At 39.4% G+C, this 22,193-nt stretch overlaps 1 protein-coding gene across 1 annotated transcript in view; it reads left to right on the top strand.

Moving 5' to 3' along the window:
- The window catches only part of VWA3B (von Willebrand factor A domain containing 3B), a 207,217-nt gene that overhangs the window by 92,503 nt on the left and 92,521 nt on the right, over positions 1 to 22,193 (top strand). Inside the window, exons 13-14 of the mRNA XM_055328114.1 lie at positions 9,675 to 9,773; positions 16,336 to 16,518. Of these exons, the coding sequence (XP_055184089.1) occupies positions 9,675 to 9,773; positions 16,336 to 16,518 (282 nt within the window). The remainder of the gene's footprint in view (positions 1 to 9,674; positions 9,774 to 16,335; positions 16,519 to 22,193) is intronic.

Genomic DNA, 22,193 nt, shown 5'->3' with positions numbered 1-22,193 from the left:
CTGTATTGCCCTTCAGCCAGCTTCCCTAAAGTTAACATTTGACATAACCATAATTCATTTGTCAAAGCTAAGAAAATCACAGGGGGCACCTTGCTGGCTCAGTTGATAGAGCACGTGATTCTTGATCCTGGGATCCTGAATTCGAGCCCCATGCTTAGAGCCTACTTAAAAATTTTTTTTTTAAATGAAGTTTGTTTAAAACAAAACAAAAACAAACTAAGAAAATCACATTGCTTCATTCACAGACTTTAGAGTTCATTAGTTTTTCTACTAATGTTCCTGTTCTGTTCCAAGATTAAATCCAGGGTCCCACACTGCATTTATTTTTTTTAATTTTATTTATTTATAGTTAAAATATTTTATATTAGTTTCAGGTATACAACATAGTGTTTGACAATCCTATACATTACTCAGTGCTCCCCACAGTAAGTTCAGTCACTGTCTGTCACCATATGATGACATTACAATGTTATTGACTGTATTCCATCTGCTGTACTTCTCATCCCCATGACTTATTATTTGGTAACTGTAAGTTTCTACCTCTTAATCCCCTTCACCTCTTTTCATCATCCCCCCACATTACATTTAGTGGCAGAGTCTCCTCAGTCTCTTCCAGTCTGTAACATGTCCTCAAGTGATTCCTCGTCTTTCATGACCTTGACACTCTTTTGAAGAGTATTGATCAAGTGTTTTGTAGAATGTCCTTCAATTTGATTTTTTTCTGATGTTTTCCCATGGCTAGTTTGGGGTTACCACAGAAGTGATGCGTCCTTCTCAGTGCATCATGTCAAATAGTACATGATGTTGATATGCCTTAATACTGGTGATATTAACTTTGATCTCTTGGGTAAGGTGGCATCTGCCAGGTTACTCCCCTGTAAAGTTACTATTTTATCTTCTTATAGATAATATATATTTTGGATAAGATTCTTTGAGGCTATGCACATATCCTTTGCTTTTGTTTTGTTTTTAAAGATCTTATTTATTATTCATGAGAGACACAGAGAGAGGCAGAGACATAGGCAGAGGGAGAAGCAGGCTCCCTGCGGGGACCCTGATGCAGAACTTGATCCCAGGACCTCAGGATCATGATCTGAGCCAAAGGCAGATGCTCAATTGCTGAGTCACCCAGGTGCTCCATATCCTTTGTTTCTTAAACATTTACCCACCAATTTTAGCATTCAGTGGTGGATCTTCTCAACAGTTACTGTGCTGTTCTAATGGTGACTTTCTAGTTCCTCTATTCCTTTCATATTTATGTGTTAGAATTCTTCTGTAATGAAGAGTTTTCCCTTTCCCCCTCTTTTTTTTTAATTTTTATTTTATTTATGATAGTCACAGAGAGAGAGAGAGAGAGAGAGAGGCAGAGACACAGGCAGAGGGAGAAGCAGGCTCCATGCACTGGGAGCCCGACGTGGGATTCGATCCCGGGTCTCCAGGATCGCGCCCTGGGCCAAAGGCAGGCGCCAAACCGCTGCGCCACCCAGGGATCCCTCCCCCTCTTTTTTTATTCATCAATCATATATTTATTTCATTATGGATTCATGAATATTGATTTATTCTTTCAATAATAATTCAATACTATTGTTATTTATTTTGTTACTAAGCTTGTTCCCACTTTGGCCTTTGAGAACTCTTTCAGGTTGCCTTGTGTGTCCTTCACATTTGCATATATCTTTTTTTTTTTCTTTGAATACTTCCTTATTTTCTGGCACTGTGAGGTTTCATGATCATCTTCTATTTTCCCAGCCTCAACCCTCGAGTTTACCACTTTTCCAAGGAACCTTTATTTCTTTTATTAGAGAATGGTGTTTATAAGCCAAAATCTGGGCACTTGGATATGCTTATTGCTGCTACTGGACTCACTGGTTCTAGGTCCTGTCAGTGGAGAGAGATGGGAAATATATGTATAATAGCCCATCTATATTCCTATAACTATTTATTTGTATTTTCATTAAAAGAGAAAAATAAAACCATGAGTTCCTACTGATACCTTTTACACCAATCCAGAGCCACAGGATTTAATTTTTTTCTTTTCTTTTTTTTAAAAGATTTTATTTATTTATTCATGAGAATGCACAGAGAGGAGAGAGAGAGAGGCAGAGACACAGGCAGAGGGAGAAGCAGGCTCCATGCAGGGAGCCTGATGTGGGACTCGATCCTGGGTCTCCAGGATCACGCCCTGAGCTGTAGGCGGCGCTAAACCGCTAAGCCACCAGGGCTGCCCCTGTTTTTTTTTTTTTTTTTCAACTAGAGAGTCCTTTTATTTTTTCAACTCTAATCTTTATATATATATATATATATTTTTTTATTGGAGTTTTATTTGCCAACATATAGCATTACACCCAGTGCTCATCCTGTCAAGTGCCCCCCCAGTGCCCATCACCCAGTCACCCATCCCCCCACCTCCCCTTCCACTACTTCTTGTTCGTTTCCCAGAGTTAAGAGTCTCTCATGTTCTGTCACCCTCACTAATATTTCCTACTTATTTTCTCTCCTTTCTCCTTTATTCCCTTTCACTATTTTTTGTATTCCCCGAATGAATGAGACCATATAATGTTTGTCCTCCGATTGACTTACTTCACTCAGCATAATACCCTCCAGTTCTATCCACGTTGAAGCAAATGGTGGGTATTTATCATTTCTAATGGCTGAGTAATATTCCATTGTATACATAGACCACATCTTCTTTATCCATTCATCTTTCGATGGACACTGAAGCTCCTTCCACAGTGTGGCTATTGTGGACATTGCTGCTAGAAACATTGGGGTGCAGGTGTCCTGCCATTTCACTGCATCTGTATGTTTGGGGTAAATCCCAGCAGGCAATTGCTGGGTCGTAGGATAGTTCTATTTTTAACTCTTTGAGGAACCTCCACACAGTTTTCCAGAGTGGCTGTACCAGTTCAAGTCACAGGATTTATTTGTAATGGAAGTATTTGCTTATTTGTAACTTCTTTGCCTGCGAAAAACCTGATTCTCATTACATGTATTTACTCATTTTTAAACTCTAGTTTCAGAATTTCTAACCCATTCTCTGAGAAACAAATTTATGAGCTGGAGTGCACTGTTTACACATTGTTCCTTCTCTATTTAACCTTACAGTATCTAGCCAAAAAATTATTTTCTAAAGATAGTAAGTCAGATACTCTTTTACCCAACTACTTCAGTGTGGTTATGTCATTCATTAGTATGTTGGTTTCCCCCACCCCCATATCCTAGCTGAATTGTATTTTAATTTGTACACGGCACTTTTTTGTGTACAGACCTGTGGATTTTTAACAAATGAATAGAGTCATGTATATACACCTCTCTGACCAAAGATCCTGGGAAAAGGTAGACCCCACAGAAATCTAGTGAGAATCCTCAAACTCCATTCCACAATGCAGGCCCTGGCACATAGTCCAGTTCATTGGAAGCAGTAACAGTAGGAAAGTCATGGCTATCCTAGTCCCTGTTCTTCACCTCAGATCCTATAAAGTGGTCTGTCTGCTGGTAGCTACAAAATTCCAGCTGCCCAGTTGCCATTTCACAACCCAAGTCTTGTGGGCAGTCTGATCCACTAGAAACAATGGCACCAGTAAGGTCCTTGGCCAACCATGCCCCCATGCCACAGCACTGTATGAGTGATCTGATGTGTTGGCAGCAGCAACAGTAGCAACATCCCAGGCTGTCTCAGACTGCACTCCATGCCTGGGGTATGGACAGGTGGTCCCATACAACTATAGCAGTGGCAGCAGCAGAGCCCGCGGCACTTCTAAAACCAGGTCACCTGTAGATAAAGTGACCTGCCAGCAACAGCAAAGTCCCTGACTGTCCCAGCTTCACAACTGGGGCACCAATGGGAAGTCCAGTACTGCAACAACAACAAAGGCAAAGCTTTGTGTCTTCTTGCTCTCAACTCAGTGGTATAAATAGAGTCAGGCTCAGCAGCTTCTGCTCATATACCCCAGGAGGTCACCTAGCACCATTAGACAGCCTAGAGATGTGCTTTTCCTGGGCTTCCTACAGACAGCACCAAATAGGAACTGAGTAGGAGCCCCAGCAGCACAAGAAGAACAAAGCAGACCAGAATAGGATTGCATGGGGTAGAAAATTTAATCGTCATTGGAACTAAAGCCCACAAACATAGGCTAAAATAAACATGCTAAACCTGAACAGGGTGAGTGCCCGCTAAATGACATTTAAATGGAAATAGTCTCCTAACATAGTAACCAAATTGTCTAGGACATAAAAACATCACTCAGCATACCAAGATCCAAGAAATCTATGTTTGAATGAGAAGAACAATCAATTGATACCAATACCAACAGAGCCTTAGAGGTCTATGGGACAGTAAAAAGGATGTAATATTCATACCATCAGAATTCTAGAAAAGAGTGTGGGGCTTAAAAAATATTCAAAGAAGTAATGGCTAATGCTCCCCAGATTTGGTGAAAAGGCAAAAACTATAATTCAAGAACCTAAGGAAACTCCAAACAAGGTAAAATCAAAGAAATCCATACCATGACACATTATATTTAATCTTCTGAAAACTAAAGACAAAGAAAAATCCTAAAAATAGCCAAAGAGAAATAACACATAAACTATAAAGGAATACCAATTCAAATGTCAACAGTTTCTCATCTGAAACCATGAGAACAGAAGAAAGTATACAACATTTTTCAAGTGCTCAAAGAAAAGAACTGTAAGCCATGAATCATCTTTCTGGTGAAAATATCCTCAGGGTTGAAGGAAAAGGAAAATGAAGAAAATTTGATGCTGGGAGATATATCCTTAGAGAATAGTTAATGGAAGCTCTCCAAATAGGAAGAAAACTTGGATCTTCAGAAATAAAAGAAGAGCAGGTGGAACAGGTGGATATAGAAGTAAACATGGTAGAGAATCTGTCCTCATGAATTGCTTTATTCATGTTTTATGGTTCAAGCAAAAGTTTAACACCATCTAATACAGTGTATAATAAATATAGAGGAAGTGTTTCAGACAAGGAACTAAATGGAAAGGATAGTTTTTACACTTAACTCGAAGTGTTAAACCATCAGTATCAGTATGCTGTGATAAGCTACACATATGCATAAGAAAATACCTAGAGCAACCATGAAGAGCACTACATAAGGTAACACACTCAAAACATTACAAATAAATCAGGATAGAACACTAAAAAATGTTCAAATAATCCTTATGAAGGCAAGGAAAAATAAGATATAGGAGAAACAGAGGAGATACACAAAAAACAAAAATAGGAAACTTAATTAAATGTCTATAATTATATGCAAATGGCCTAAATATGCCAATTACACAACGGAGGTTGGAGAGTAGACAAAAACATGACCCAACTGTATGTGGTCTGTAAGAAACTCCCTTCAAAAATAATACAGGTTGAAAGTAAAAGGATGGCAAAGATATATAAACACTAACTTTTAAAAATCTGGAGTAACCATGTTAATATCACATAAAGTAGAGGTTAAAGCAAAGAGAACTACAAGAGACATAACAATAATAAAAAGATCAGTCCAACAAGAGGATAACAATCCTAGCTACACTCTTGGTGAACACAGCATAACATATAAACTTGTACAATCATGGTGTTGTACATCTAAAACTAATGTACCATTATGTGTCAGCTATACTTTAATTTAGAAAAAAGAAGACAATAACCCTAAATATGTATGCACCAAATAAGAAAGCTTCAAAATACATGGGACAAAACCTGATGGAGTCAAAAGAAATGATAAATATAGCAATTCTAGTTGGGGCCTTCAGTACCCTACTCTTAGCAGTTGATAGCCCTACTAAAGAGTCGGGAAGGATTTGGAAGAACTGAACACCACTATCAACTAACTGTATCTAATTAACATTTATGGAATGCTCCATCCACCAATAGTATACATATTCCTTTCTAACAACATTGAACAGTCTCGTTAATAAACCATATCTTGAGTCATAAAACAACCCTTAACAAAATTTTAAAAATTGAAATCATATAATATTGAGTCACACAGATGTTTTCTGACTGTAGTGAGATCAAACTAGAAATCAATAACAGATACCACGAAAATCTCAGAACACTTGAAAATTAAAGAACAGGCTTTGAATAGTTCACTGATCAGAAAGGAAATCACCAAGTTTAAAATTTCATAGAATTTAATGAAAATTAAGCAAAACATGAAAATTTGTGGAATGCAGATAATACTGTACTGAGAAGGAATTTAATGCACTAAAAGCCTACATTAAGAAAGAGGAAATGATTTCAAATCAATAATCTGTGTCCTTATGTCAAGAATTTCTGGTCTTTCTTTTCATGGATGTCTATATAGCAAACAGCCTTGGAAAGTAGCAAAAGGTGGCATGCTTAATATCCAGTATAAAGATAATATCTTATTCCAGAGCAAAGAACAAGCATGCTTACAGTCCATTATAGAATATTCAAGGTCCCTCCACTTTAACATAACCTACTGTGTGTACAAGTGTCACTTAACCCTCTTCCCATAACCCTTTGGGAATCGAGGCTCAGGAAACTGGTGCAAAAAAAAAAAAAAAACCCAAAAAACAAAAACAACAAAACCCTGATGTTCTGGCCACTGCTATTGCTGTGAGTGGTAAAGTCCTTTCTCAGTGCCCCAGGAGGCTTGGATCATCTGCCAGCACCCACGTTAATTTGCAAGTAGGGTAAAATCTCAGGCCCTTCACAGCTTTTGATGTATATTCATGCAAAAACTTGTAACCAAATGTTTGTAACAGCTTTATTATAAATGCTCAAAATGGGAAATGACACAGATATCCTTCAGTAGGGAATGGATAAACAATTTTACGTCTATACAATGATGGGTGCTACCCATCAATAGAAAGGAACAAACTTTCAATTCATGAAATAACTTAGGTAAACCTTAAATGCATTTGAAAGAGTCTTGACCCAAAAGGCTGCATACTGTGAGGAAGACGTGGAGGTTAAGTCCAGTTTCCTTATTTGGACTCTGAGGGGTAGAGTACCTCATTACTGCTGGGTAGGAGTGGATACTGTTGGGCAGGGGGGACTTGTTACTTCTGGTGAAGATGAGAGTCTTGGCTCACTACTTCACCTTCTCTGCCACCACCCTGGTAGGAGTGTCAGGGCATTTTATTTTATTGATCCTACTTGACCTTCTGGGGTCCATGGGTTTATATCTGTTACTGTTTTTGGAAAATTCTCAGCCATTCCTTTTTTTTAGTTATTTCTTCTATCCTGTTTTCTTTGTTGTGTTCCCAATTATGCACATGTCAGACCATCTGATATCATCCCACAGCCCTTTGATGCTTGTTTCTATTTTGATTTACTCTTTGTATTTATCTGCATTACTGTGTTTTTTATTTTTACTGTTTCCATTCAATTATTTCTTAAGGTTTCCATCCCTCTGAAATTTCCCATCTGGCCTTCAGTGTTGTTCAACTTTGCCATTAGAATTTTTCGTGTATTAATCACATTTTTTTAAAAAGCCATTAGAAACGACAAATACCCACCATTTGCTTTGACATGGACGGAACTGGAGGGTATTAGGCTGAGTGAAATAAGTCAGTTGGAGAAGGACTAACATTATATGGTCTCATTCATTTGGGGAATATAAAAAATAGTGAAAGGGGGATCCCTGGGTGGCGCAGCGGTTTGGCGCCTGCCTTTGGCCCAGGGCGCGATCCTGGAGACCCGGGGTCGAATCCCACGTCGGGCTCCCGGTGCATGGAGCCTGCTTCTCCCTCTGCCTGTGTCTCTGCCTCTCTCTCCTTCTCTCTCTGTGACTGTCATAAATAAAAAAATAAAAAAAAAATTAAAAAAAATAGTGAAAGGGAATAAAGGGGAAAGGAGAAGAAATGAGTGGGAAATATCAGAAAGGGAGACAGAACATGAGAGACTCCTAACTCTGGGAAATGAACAAGGGGTGGTGGAAAGGGAGGTGGGCGGGGGGTGGGGGTGACTGGGTGATGGGCACTGAGGGGGGCCCTTGATGGGTTGAGCACTGGGTGTTATTCTGTATGTTGGCAAATTGAAGTCCAATAAAAAATAAATAAAAAATAAAAAATCTTTCAAAAATGTTCAGCCTCCGTTTCCTATCTGAATTTGTTTCTGATGAGTGCTTTTGTATCATAGGAATATGTTGGGTTTTTGTCTTTTTAGTATGCTTTGTTGTTGTTGTTGTTGTTAGAAGTTGGACATCATGTATAGTATATAGAGACTGAGGTAAATATTATTTATGTCTGGAAATGAGCATACCTTTCTTTTGGAGGGTAGAGGGGTATAGTTAATCTAATCCAGAGTTGGGCTAGATTTGAGGTTGGTCTGTTACCATTACCTTTTGCGCACTGTGCCGATCATATTCCTGTGGTGGTACTTGGGGTTACGGTGGGAGATGATGTGCTAGAGACCCATTCTTCAGTGTCTGCTCCACCCTCAGATTGTCATTTTCAACTCACATTGGGCTGCCAGGAGAGTCTGTCTCTTATAAGTTTCCTGCCACTCAGTGTTCATAGGGGAGTGCAGGAGTGGGTGTTCTCTGAATGAGCCTTCATCTTAGATGGCCTGGTCTCCCAGAGGCTTCAGAGTGTGTCCCTCCCAGGAGTTCGGACCCTGATACCTAGGCCGGCTTCTTCTCCAGGAGTGGATGGTTTAGTTTTTTCCCCTTCCCTTCCCTCTGCTGTCCTGGATTTTCACCATTCCCCTAAGGGTGACTGTGTTACCCTCCTCTCCCCCCACTACACACATTCACACATAAGGGCTTTTGTTCTGAGGGTGAGGTAGAGGATGAGGTTCCCTTGTGTCCTTGTTCCTCTCCCCCAGTTCTGCACCATGAAGACTTTTTTGGGCCAGTCTTTTCTGTGAGCACCCTGTGGCCTTTGTGGCAATAAGCCTTCAAGAGGGTGCAGATTTTCTTAGATCTGTGGCCCATGGACCTTTACCTTCTCACCAGTATATACCTGGCTAGCCTCTACCACTTCCTCAACCACCCCAGCCCAACTCTTCTTACTAGTATCTATCTGCTGCATCTCATCCCAGAAGCCAGGGCTTGCATCTCACTGGTCTCTGCAGGTGTCTGTCTCTCACAATTTGGGGCAGGTGAATTGCCCTGTGATCTGAGCATTCTGATGAGCGAAACAAAAGGCATTTACTTGTTGATCGTCTGGCTTCTTCTTGTTACAAGTTTGGCAGTAACACTCTTGACAGTGCTCCATATCCTTGGGCAGAAACTGCAGGAGTTTGAAAAACTTAGAGTTTCTTTGCTCTACCCCAGATTGCTGATGTTACCATGCTTATGTTTGAATAAATCCTGGTGTGCCCTGCCAGGCTTGTAATCAGACTCTATGTTTAAGCCGTGTTGACAGCCGAATGAACAGTAACTGAGTTAGTGCCTCACACATAAACACACAAAGATAAAGTTGCATTAAGAGCTGTGTCGTCATGACAGGAAATCCATAGTCCTGGCTTCTAGCAATCCTGGAATTGTCTGGATAGAGGTTTTTATGGCACACCCAGGGATTTGGCTCCTGGGAATTACTGAGTTTAGATTATTACCCCAATATTATTTTATCTTTTATTTCACAAGTATTTTTCTTTCTTTCATTGGAAGCAGAAAATAAATAGCACTTATTTGTGAGATCTTTTTTGAGATTCAGGATGTGCTTAGTATCTCTCTCTCTCTCCTTTGTAGATCGGAAGTTCCACAAACACCCTGCATGCCTTGCAAATTGCTTTTGCTGATAAAGAAACACAAGTAATCTACCTTTTGACAGATGGGAGACCTGATCAGGTACTTACCAAAGTTGGGAAGAAAGAGGGATTCACCAATATCCTGAAAGTAAATGCCGAGAATGGGTTTGAGAGACCTTTTTCAGCTGCTTGAAACAGCTTGAAAAGCTTTTGAGGGATGTTTCCTTGGCTTAGGGACCCAGAACTAAGGTGACAAAATACAATGAGGAGTTCCTTTGTCTGCCAAAATGCAGAGAAAAATTTATGTGACAGCCAAGTGTTGTCTGGTTCATATGCCACACACCCACAGGCCTGGAGACCAACCCCATGAAAGGAGATATCCACTTTCCATTGAGGTCTGGTTTATATTTTATTACAAACTAAGAGTGAGGAGATTCTTTTTGATTTTTTTCCTTTGGGGACTCCAAATCTAAACATGTCACTGCACAATGTCCTTGGTTTTACCCCTAATTTTAACTTAGTAATCATTTAAACAAAAGCATGCCTTTCTAGTGAAATGTTCTTTGTTTTGCTTAGCCTGACTGGAAAATATTTGAAAAGTTTTAGCGGAGTCTGTTCATCTTCTTTTGAGCTTTGTGAATGAAAGACTAATGCTCTGGGCATTAAATAAACATACGGATTTGCAGGCCAGTACAATGTAAATTAACCGCTAAAGTGAATTAGTATCAACTTGCATCCTTCATTGTGAAGTGTTTGCACGTGAAGAGTGCTAGGCAAATATTGTAAAATATCCTGCGTCAAATGGGCCAGGGCTTAAATAGTAAAGCAACTGGATTTTATTATGGCATTATATCTATGACAAAGAAATTATATGTAAAGTGAAATTTTATTTGGATTTTTTTTTATCAACTTCACTGTGCTTTCTATTCAAAAACAGTTTATTGTGTCTTGCTTATGTTCCATGTGTGGTGCCAAGGTTTGAGGCTACAAACGTGAATAGTATTTTACCCCTGCCTTAGGGACACTTACACTTTGGAAGATATGCTTAGACATATGTGGTTAATTCTGATCTGACACAGGGTGCGGGGTTGTTATGCTGTGAGATGTCTGGGAGCAGAAAGATGAATTCTGCTGTACAAGATGGAGAGAAGGCTGGGGAAGGTTCCACTGAGGAGGAGAAATTTGAGCTGGAAAGAGGAGAAGGAATTTTCTAGACAGAGGAGATTACTGATATTCTGGGCAGAAGGAACAGAGGTGTGGAACTCTGTGGACTGCCCAGAGAAACAATCTGAGAGCAAGGGCAGTGTTGGAAGAGTGTCAGGGCTGAGGCTGGAAAGTTTGGTTGGGGGAGATTGTCCTTGACGGCCACCTGGAAAAAGTGGGTGGGCTTTACCACAGAGGGTGGGTGGGGGGGCTCAGCAGGTCAGGTGGTCCCATTCACTTATATTTTAGGAATGTGCCTCAGCAGTGCAAGGGAAAGACTAAATCTTGATGGGAGCTGGTGAGGGCCCACCTCAGGTAGGAAACAGAAATGTAGGAGAGGATTCTACTCAGAGATGAGATAATAGAGTAGCATCAAAGGACTTGGTGACCAGTTTGAGAGCAGAGGAGGACAGAATGAGGAAAAGATGGGAGCAAGAGAGAAAGGAATCATGGTGACTCATTTTCTGGTTTATAATAATTATGTTAGTAACTGACTTAAATTTAAATTTAAAGAAGGAACAAGCTTGGGAATTGCTGGTGGAGGAAGTCAAGTTTGAGCACCTGTGATCTAGGAATGACCGGAAGGCCCTAGAAATGTGGGGCCAGTGTTTGGGGAAGATGGGAGCTAGAGATTCCAATCTGAAAGCCATCTGGACAAGCAGTCTTTTCCTTTTTAATAAACTTACAGATTTTACTGTTTGCACTATAGGCAATTTAGAAAATATAGATAAGCATATAAGCATAAAAAAAGAAGAAAGTTTAACTTAGTCATAATTCAATTTTGTGTTATGCCTTGTTTCATCTAATATATGTATTTTTTTGCAAGTCATGAGAAATTCTTCCAAAACATCATTCTCAATGACTGCATCATATTCCATTACATAGATTTAATATAATGTCTAATATAATGTCTTGGAAATTAATTTTGTTTATTTTATTTTTGAAGAGTAATATATTCACATGATTTAAATTAGGGAAGTACAAAAGGGTATGCAGAGAAAATTCTCCCTCCAACCTCCTGTTTACTAGCTAAGAGGCAATGTATGCTACCAGTTTCTTGTATCTTCTTTCAGAGATTGTTATGCAAGCAGAAATGTATTTACATATACTCCCTTTTATAAATATATCAATGGTAGTGTATTATACACATGATTCTGCACCTTTATTAATAAAACAATATGCCTTGGAAATTGCTTAATATATAAAGAGCTTCCTCATTTTTTTTTTTTACAACTGTCTAGTATTCCTGGAGATGGATGTTGAGGTTGTTTTCAGTCTTTCTGTTTTACACTGTGTTGCAAAAGTAACTGTGCACACATGTTTTGCATATGTATATCTGTAGTATAAATTCTGAGAAGTAGATAGTCCAAAGGTATACATTTTGATAGATACTGCCAAATAGTCCCCAGAAGGGATGGACCAAGTAACACTCCTGTTAGGGGTGTATTGGGAAGGATTCTTGATCCACTTCCACCATGTACTTCTAAGGGTCTAGAATTTCCCCAGAGTGTGTACAAAATGTACTTGTACATTTCTCTGGGGGAGCCCTCCCTAGCTTTCACTGGAAGGTCTGTCCACTTAAAGATCAAGAACTATGGATACAGATGATAATTGGAATCGGAACTATGCAGGCCACCTGAACAGTAATTTCTAAATCCTACATAGGCATTTTGTGTTCATAGCTGCCTTTTCTCACATGCAGTCCATTGCTTCTGCATTGTCTCTCAGATTCTCTCCAAAAAGCAAAAGAATATTTGATGTTCATGTTCTGTGTGGAGGACATTAAGATGTATCACTAGATCTACATTTCTTTTTGAATTTTCACTGACTTTGTAGGACCTGAATATGTTAAGGCCAGTGCTATTGTTCCCAGTACTCAGCAGAATTTTCTGCTTGATAGGACACACAGAGATGATTGTTCCGGATTTAATTCCATAGATAGCAGCTTACTGCTTGTTTATTAAATGTCCAGGGAAGAATAATATAGCAAGACAAGTCTTAAATTAATCAAGTTAAAAGAATTCTAATAAAGAATAATAATTCTTTATTAAAGTAGAATTGCTATGTGTCCTTTGGTGGGCATCTCCAGGTATGAATGGACAAAACCCAGTGCAGTCTTTGGCTGCAGTCATTTTGAGGCTTCTTTGAAGTTAGGAACTTACCCTGGCAGATATCAAGAACATGGGAGTGAGAAAAGTTTCTTGCACCATTCTAAACAAAAATGAATGGGTAAAACCTGATAATGAGGTGTGCAAGGGGTGGGTACTGGGTGAGCCACCTGCAGAAACAGGCCTTCATCAGGCAGTTAGGGGGACCATCCTTGCCTTTCTTGCCACCCCAAGTTGACATTATTGGTGAAAGGGTCCTCTGGCTGCACATCTGTTTAGATTCCGAGAAGCGGGACTGACAAGAGTCTCTCTGGTATGCTGCTTGGCCTCATTTCGGTATTGAAGGGACTTTTATGGGGGAACATATGAAGGAGTCCAGAGCTGAGAAATGTTTCCTCTATGTGATACAGGACTCACACAAGAAGGCCCACTACACTCTATAGCGGAGCTAATAGAGTAAGTGGCTGGGAGGAGTCAGGGTCCATGAGACTGCTGTGGTAAAAGGTTTGCTTCCATATTCTGAGTCTCATCTTAAAGCAGTGACGGGATAAACCAGGGAGAGGAATCCTTGGGTGGGGTCCAGGCAGGAGGTCAATGGCTATTTTCCACTGCAGGGATAGAGCTCTTTCTGGAGTCAAGGTGCACCCCAACCCTCTGCCTAGCTCTCTAACACCACACCTGGTACTAGAACATCATACCAGATTAGCAAATATTACCTGAGGCTGAGTGCAGGTGGGGAGCTCACCACATTATACTAACAGACTTTCTCCTGCCTGTACCCTCTTTAGCTCTATGCAATGATGGAAATGGCTTTGGAGCCAGAGACCTGGGTTGGAAGCTCACCCCCAGCACTGCCCATCAGAACGACCTTGGGCAAGTCCTCTACTGTGAATTTCCTCATCTGTGGCTTAAAGCTAATACTCCCTACTCACAGGGTTGCTTTGAGTAAATGAGATGATGCTCCCATGAATGCATTCTGCAGTTACTGAGCATCTTTTATAGGCCAGGCACTATCAGTCTGGAATACAGTGGTAAGCAAGATGAACAAGGTACCTGTCTTTAGCAAAGCCTATGTTTTATAGGGAGATAGGCATGTTCAAATGAATAAATGAAATAATGTCAGGTAGCATTTGAAAAGATGAAAATGCTGCCCACAGTACCTGGCACCCACAGTCATTACTAAATCAGTGTTAATTTCTTTCCCTTCCCAAATATCTTAGCTGTAAGTCAGTATAGGAATAGTTCCTAGCTAAAACACTATAAAATTAACAGAATTTAGAGCTAGCATCTCCAGTCTGGTATCAGGGGCAGTGGCCACGATTCCCTGGTAAGAAATGAGGACAACAACAGTACCCACCACAGAGGGTCATAGGGAGGGTGCAGGCAGAGAGCAGAGGCAGAGCTCTTAGTGCTTGATACATAATAGGTACTCAGAAACGGAAGCCAGGCTGAAGGAAGGGGAGGCAGCAGAGAGGGCTTTGCTCTGTGTTTGCTTTTGTCAAGAGGGATGTGGTCAGCTTGGTTAGGTTACTGTTTGATTAGAAACCAGCTGATGGCCAGAGGGGAGAGGAGAGAAAAAAAATGAGAGGTGGAGGTGGACTTAATGGGCAAGGGGCAGGCTCAGTGCTGGAGCCAGACACAGAGACTGAGGCTGTATGTAAGCAGTGGCTAGAATGAGATCAGACCACTTAACCAACCACCTTACTGGGCAATGTATGAGCTGCCCAAGGCCAGCCAGTGGTGTGTCCAGAGTCCTCTCTCCCTTTTCACTCTGCCTTCCCAGAGCGCATAAGACAAATACAGGGAAGGGTTAAAGGCCAAATGTAGAAACTGGAGGTGGAGAATGCAAATTGGCTGAAGGAGCCAGCAAGTTGGGTCAATCAAAGAGGGACTCCTAGCACTGAGAAATGCAGAGGAAGTGGGGGCAGGACCATCGGAGGCCGTTTCTGAAGGTTCTCAGCAGGGCTGTGCTGTAGTACTGTGGTGGAGAGATGGCAGGAGAATTCATCAGTTCATCTTTCCTGAGGGTCTGATAATGGAACATAACCTGAGAGTCAGTCCTTACCAAGAGACCAAATGGGAGGAATGAACAGTCTGGCATTGCTTCTAATACTAAAAGTTGGCTTTGAATTCCAGTGTTACCACTTAAGAGCTTGATGGCCCTAGGACACTGAATTCTTCTGAATCTCAATTTCTCCTTCTGTCTGTGGGGCCACGTTGGATTTGCATATTACTGGGAAGAAAAGCAGAAGAGCAAATGATGGCTGAAACATGGAAAGATTTATATTTCTATGGATAAGAATCCCAGCAGTGGTTAGTCTAGCTTCTAGAGCTATTCAAGGATGTCTCCAAAAAACAGCTTTTTTTGTGTGTGTTCATTCTCCACCATCTTTATTTATAATTTCTGCCCTCCTGGCTGCAAGGTGGCTGTTCCACATCTAGGCAGTGTCCATTTTCTAAGGGTGAGTGGGAATGGAAAGGGGAAGGACATTAGGTTTTGTTGTTGTTGTTAAATATTTGTCTTTTTAGTAGAGAAAAGGAATATCTGACCTGGGACTTCTGCCTGTATCTCAACAGACAGAACTGGGTCACATGGCTAACTCTAGCTGCAAGAGAGTGTCAGAAGATGAGTTTTTATGTCTATGTTTGTTGTTTTAAACTGGGCACATTGCTGTCATGAAAAGAAAACCAGGTTGCTGCCAGTAAAAAAGGATGAAAGGAATTTATATTAGTAGGCAATAACCTAACACTACCTCACAGGGTGGTTGTGAGGATTAACTGCCATGTTAAACTCCCAACAGAGCGTCTAGCACATGGAGCCCTCATAACTATCTCTTCTTTCACTCTGTGGGAGACACATTGATCGTGGCCTGTATGAAGCTGGAAAATCCTCTTTTCAAGTAGATGCTTTGGAAGCCACATTGAGATCCAGTAGCCTCACCCTGTAGAATTCCAATAGCCAGGATGTTCTACCCTGATACTTTCAGTGCTCTAAAGTATATCCCAGCACTTTAAAAGCATGAACTCTAGGTTTGGGTGCACCTAAAATTGAATGATTTTGTTAGTCATATCTCTCTTCCAGATTCTTTTCTACATCAAATTGTGAGCCCTCAGAGGCAAGGGCTGAGTCATTGATCTTTATCATACTCTCACCATCTGGCAGTGTTTGCTTTGTTTATTGAATTGAATTGACACCTTACCAAGAAGCCACTCATCAATGTATAAGGAATTACTAGTTGAGAATCTCACTATTTCTAGCAAATACTAAGGATTTTCACATCTTATTTTTTCTTTCTCTTCCTCTCTCTCTTTCCATCTGCCTTTTACCCCCCTCAAAATGTATCATTTCAGCCACCTGAAATGGTTATAGAGCAAGTCAAAGTTTTTCAGAAAATTCCTATTTACACCATCTCCTTCAATTACAATGATGAGATTGCAAATGGCTTTTTGAAAGAGCTTGCTTCTTTGACTGGGGGAGAGTTCCACTTTTATAATTTTGGCTGCAAGGATCTGTGTCCTCCAGAGACTGTTCAGGTAAGAGCTTAATGAATTGAGAAGAGAGTGTTCATTTATTTGAGCATTACAGACTGGAGGCTATTGGAAGCCTTATTTGAGAAAATTGCAACCATAAAGACAATTAAGTTGACCAAATGAAATCACTTCACCATGTACTGCAAAATATGGTCCAAGGACCATCTGAAGTAAAGGATTTGTGAAAATGCAGATTCCTGGGTCACACTTCAGAGCTGCTAAATTAGGCTCTAGGCATAGAAGCCCAGGAATCTTAATATACTTTGCTTTTCTTCTAGGCTTTTTATTATAGAGAGTTTCAAATACACAAAAGTAGAAGAATATATGGACCCTTGCCCCACATACCCATCAGTCAGATTCTATAATTATCAAATTTTGCCAAACTTTAGGAATCTGTATCTTTAACAAGCATCCCAGAGGGTCCCTACCTGAAGTTTGTTAACCACTGCTATTTGCAGACATTTATGGGAAACTTAAGAAAAATTCAGATCCTAGGTAATTGTCTCCTTACTTCTCAGACTATATATCCATGGGACCATCTGATAAAGAATTCATTCTAATGAGCTGATAGGAGAAAGTAAATAAAATTCTATTCTCCAGTCCTCTAGTGTTGGCCTGAAGATATGCATTTTAAGAATGTCTTTCTAGAGAATATTTTTTGTCTTACTCTCTGTCCTCTGGAGTCACTTTAAATCCAGGACAAGCCAGAGTACCAATCAGTGTGTACATTTGAAGAAACTACCAGAGTCTGGGGGATTAATCATCTGAAAGGATTGGAGGGAAGAATGACCTTTCTGAGCTTACACAGAACAGGGAATAGTGACTACCCCCCTCAGCTAGACTGGAAAACATCATAATACTGTGGGTATTGGGTAGAGTATAAAGAAGGATCTTGCCTCAGGAGTATGAGCAACCAAATGCTGCTCCAGTTCTGCCTTGAAACTCTTAAATTCAAGACCCAAAAGGATAAATCTATTTCTAAGGAACTTAACTACATCTCTGAACAAACCCCAAGAATAATTATAAAAAAGCAAAAATATCTATCACCTAAAAAAATAAAATTGACAATTTCTACATCCAATCAAATAGGACCAGGTACATAAATAAAGAAGCAGGAAAATACAGGTCCATAACAAGAAAAAGTGAACAGAAAAATTAAAACATATGCATAGCTGACTCAATATTAAAGCATTAAAATAGTTATTGTAGCTGTGTTTGATATGTTCAAAAAGGGAGAGACATGCAAGATTCAAGTAAGACACAAAATTTTTAGAGATGAAAACTACAATGCATGAGATGAAAAATACATGGAATAGGAACAACAGCAGGTAAAACACTCCAGAACAAAAGACTAGTAAACTGTAAAGCAGCAATAGAAACTATCCAAAATGTAGCACAGAGAAGAAAGAGAATTAAAACAACAAACAAGCCCCCAGAAAATAAGGCATAAGTGAGCTGTGGACAAATTCAGGTAGCCTAATAAATGTGAAATTGAAACAATAATGTCATAAATTCTCCGAATTGGTTGAAAACTGTAAACCCACAAATCCAAACACAATGAGGGCCAACCACAAGAAACATGAAGAAAATCATACCAAGTCATATCAGAATTAAATTTCTTGGAAGTATTGACAAAGAGAAAATCTTTAAAGAATAGGGTGAAAAAAGACAAATTATGTATGGAATGCAGATAAGGATGACAGCATATTTCTCATCAGAAACAAGGCTTGTGAAGAAACAGTAGAATGATATTTTTAAAGTACTGAAAGGGAAAAAAAAGCTCAGTGTAGAATCTATACACTGAAAATATCTTTCAAAAAGGGAAGTGGAATGAAGACTTCAAAGATATACAAAAACTAAATTCATCACCAATAAATCTGCTGTACAAGAAATGTTGAAGGAAGTACATCAGGCAGAAAAAAAATCATACCAGATGGAAATACATATCTACACTAAGGAATGACAAGCAAGGAATAACGGCACATGGATAGCTGCATGGTAATTGCATGGGTAGATATGTAAGGCTTTTCCCCCCTATTTAAATCTAATTATAAGATAAATTACTTTTTAAATCTAATTATAAGATAAATTACTGGAGGGACTTCCAGTTCCTGCAATAATGGTGTAGTCTCATTTCTCCTAGGTTCTATATCTTAATCTAAAAAAATCCTGGATTTAACACAACAAATAAGCATAGGAATGCTCTGAAAGGTGAAAAGAAGGTAGAATTCCTAGGGACCTCCAAACTTACGAAGAGCTATGGCAATAAGTCTTGTGGGATGTGTTAATGCCTTCCACATATTCCAGATAGGGCACTGCTGAACTCTGCAACTTGAAATCTCTAACAGACAAAGACCACCCACAACCCCTGCCAAAAAAAAAAAAAAAAAAAAGCCCATGAAAAGTTTATTCTCCAAAGGACTGAGAAGAAGGTGCCCTAACAACAGAAACTTTTTTTGCAGTACTTGCATAATTCAGCCATACAATAATGGAAAAACTGCCCTCCTTTCCCTGCGATTTGAGTGGAGCTGAACAAAGAGCTGGTCTTCCACACTTCCATGGAAGCAAGCAATGGTGCTCTGATCCCTCTGCCAGGTGGTATCAGTAGAGCTGACCAGACAACTAATCTTCCATCCCTCACTGCTGGAGTAGTGTGAGGAGGGATGAATGGAAAGCTGATCCTCCAAACCCCACTAGACAGAGTAGGTGGTACTCTAAATTCTGTGCTAGGATAGTATCAGAGAATGAGAGGGAAGTTTATTGTCCATTCCCTCTCCAATAGATGGTAGAAGTGCTCTGATTTTCCCATCATGGAGTCCAGTGGCAAACTGGGCCTTTATCCCACCGGAAAGCTCTAAGACTTAGCAAGGCAATATGAAGACAGTCTAGACAGTGCTGTGCTTCACCACATCCCTTATTTCAACAGGATTCAGCGAGGAGATGAACTTCTACAAACACTCAGCATCAGTGAAAATGATAAAGGAGGTGTGAGCTGCAGATAGGCAACACTCCACAGTACCCCCATCCCTGATGGCAGTGAGGGTTGATGGGGAGCTGAGCCTCCATTAACACCCCATATAATAAAAATAAATCAAGTGTGAAAGGGAAGTAACCCCCACTGTAGTCCTCTCTGAGTGGAGAGCTAATCTTCCACCCCTGTCCAGCATCTATAAGACCAAAGGGGCAGTGCTTTCTGGGGCTACTCAGTACTCTTACTCCCTACCCTTAAGAACTCCCTCTGTGAACAAAGTAGACATTACTGTCCCACAAAAAGAGAGCTGAACTCCTAATTCTTGAACTCTTGACACTGTAGCAGCTTGCCTTGATGAAAATAACTGGAAAAAAAGCACTACACACACAGTTGTGCCCAAATGAAAGTGAAATTTAACTATGAGAGTCTCCAAACATATAAAAAGTATACTAGAAAAATAGGTTCACCGGGGTAGGTGGGTAGGACAGGCCAAAGAGACACAGCCACAAGTGGCCCAGCCTGGGAAGCCTCTTTTCCCCCCACAGACCTGAGACTTTTCTCTGCACAGAGACACCAAAGAATAGGCAAGAGGGACCCAGTCAAAGCTAATTGTCCATTCCAGGAAAACTCTATTCCAATGTAGGACAGAGATCATCCTACACCACCTAGTGACATAGGACACCCAGAAGACAGCAGTAGAGGCACCAAGAAACATCTGGCAGTCTGACTAGGGAAACTCCTTCTGCCTGCTCAGACAACACCAGCAGGGGCCAGTGGGAGCTCCAGTAACACCAGATTAATAAAGAAGACCAAAATAATATCAAAAGGGCTCTGAAAATTAAACTGCCTATTGGAGTAACAGCCCACAAAAGTAGGACAAAGTCCCACATGCTAAATTTAAACAGGGTTACTGCAAGCTAAAATAAAAGTTTTAAAATAGGACCCAAGTCTTATAACACAATATAGCCAGAATATTCAGTATACAGTGAAAAATTACTCACCATACCAAGAACCAAGAAAATCACAACTTGAATAAGAAAAGACCATCACATGACTCAAATACTGAGATAGATGCATCAGATGCTGGAATTACCTGACAAAGATTTTAACCTATAATAAAAATGCTTCAGCAATCAATTATAAGTTACCTGGAGATAAAGGAGCAAATCGAAAATCTCAGCAAAGGTCATAAAAATTTCCAAGTCATAAAAATTCATAAAGTCATAAAAATTTCCAAGTAGATATTAAAGAACTCAAAGCTATAATAGCAAGTAAACTCAGTGGGTGGGCTCAGTAGTGATAGTGGAGATGACTGGATTTTTATCATTGAACTTGAGGCCAGATGATAGAATTCAGCGAAACTGAACAACAGAGAGAAAAATTGATTAAAAAAAAAAAAAGGTAGAACCATGGGAACCTATAGGACAATAATGAAAGATCCAACATCAGTATCATCGAAGTTCCCCAAAGAGAGAAGAAAGAGAGGGGAGCTGAAAGACTACATGGAAAAATAGTAACTGAAAACTCCTCATATTTGGTGAAAGATACAAACATACAAATTGAAGAAGCTGAGTAAACTCCAAAGAAAATAAACCCAAAGAAATCCATGCCAAGACACACCATGTTAAACATTTGAAAATCAAAGAGAAAAAAGTCTTAACAGCCTGTAAGAAATGACACCAAATTGATAATGGATTTGACTGAGGAGCCCAGGAAAGAAATGGCACAATATTTTTCAAGTGTGGGAAGAAAAAGAATCATCGACCACAAATTTTATATTGGACAAAACTATCCTTCAGAAATAAATAAAAATATCCTCAGACAAATAAAAATTAAAAGAATTTGTTGCTAGAAGCCCTACTCTTATATTGGCTATAGGAAGTCCTTCAGGCAAAAGGAAATGATAAAATAAGAAATCTTGGAGCATTATGAAGGAAGGTTGAGAAAGAGTGAAAATATAAGTAGATGTAATAGAGCATCCTTTTCCTTGTGAGACTTAAAAATCATATTCAATTATTAAAATAAAAACTATACCACTATCTATACTCAAGACAGTGATATTTAAAAGTAAGGAAGGTAAAGCAACCTAAGTGAAAGTGAGGTTTCCATATTTTTCTTGAAGTAGTAAAATGTTAATGCCAGTAGACTGTTATAAGACACATACATATGCTGTGTATACCCAGAGAAGCCATTATGAAAATAATAAAAAGAGATATCCTCAAAAACAGTACAAATAAACCAAGATAGAATTATTTTTTAAAAATTCAAGTAAGCTGAAGGAAGACAAACAGAGGAACAAAACCATTTAAACAAGTAGAAAACAAAGTAACAGTAGTGTTAACATACCAAATACTACTTTAGATGTAAATGGTCTAATTACATCAGTCAAAAGATAGATATTGGCAGAGTGGATAAAAGAACATGACTGAAAAAAAATGACTGAGTTATATGCTAAATACAAGAACTCATATCAAGTACAGTGACATAGGTAAGTTTAAAAGAAAAAGACACACCATATAAATATTAATAAAAATCTGGATTGGCTGTATTAATAACTAATGAAGTAAATTTCACAGCAAATAAAATTTACATATTAATAAGAGAATCAATCCACCAGGAATATATAAGGGTCCTAAATGTGTATGTACAAACCAATACAGTTTTAAAATATTTGAAGCAAAAATTGATAGAGCTGAAAGGAGAAATA

This window comes from Nyctereutes procyonoides, unplaced genomic scaffold, assembly GCF_905146905.1.
Source record: "Nyctereutes procyonoides isolate TBG_1078 unplaced genomic scaffold, NYPRO_anot_genome, whole genome shotgun sequence".
NCBI classification, from domain to species: domain Eukaryota; kingdom Metazoa; phylum Chordata; class Mammalia; order Carnivora; family Canidae; genus Nyctereutes; species Nyctereutes procyonoides.
This window is presented reverse-complemented; position numbering and strand designations above follow the sequence as displayed.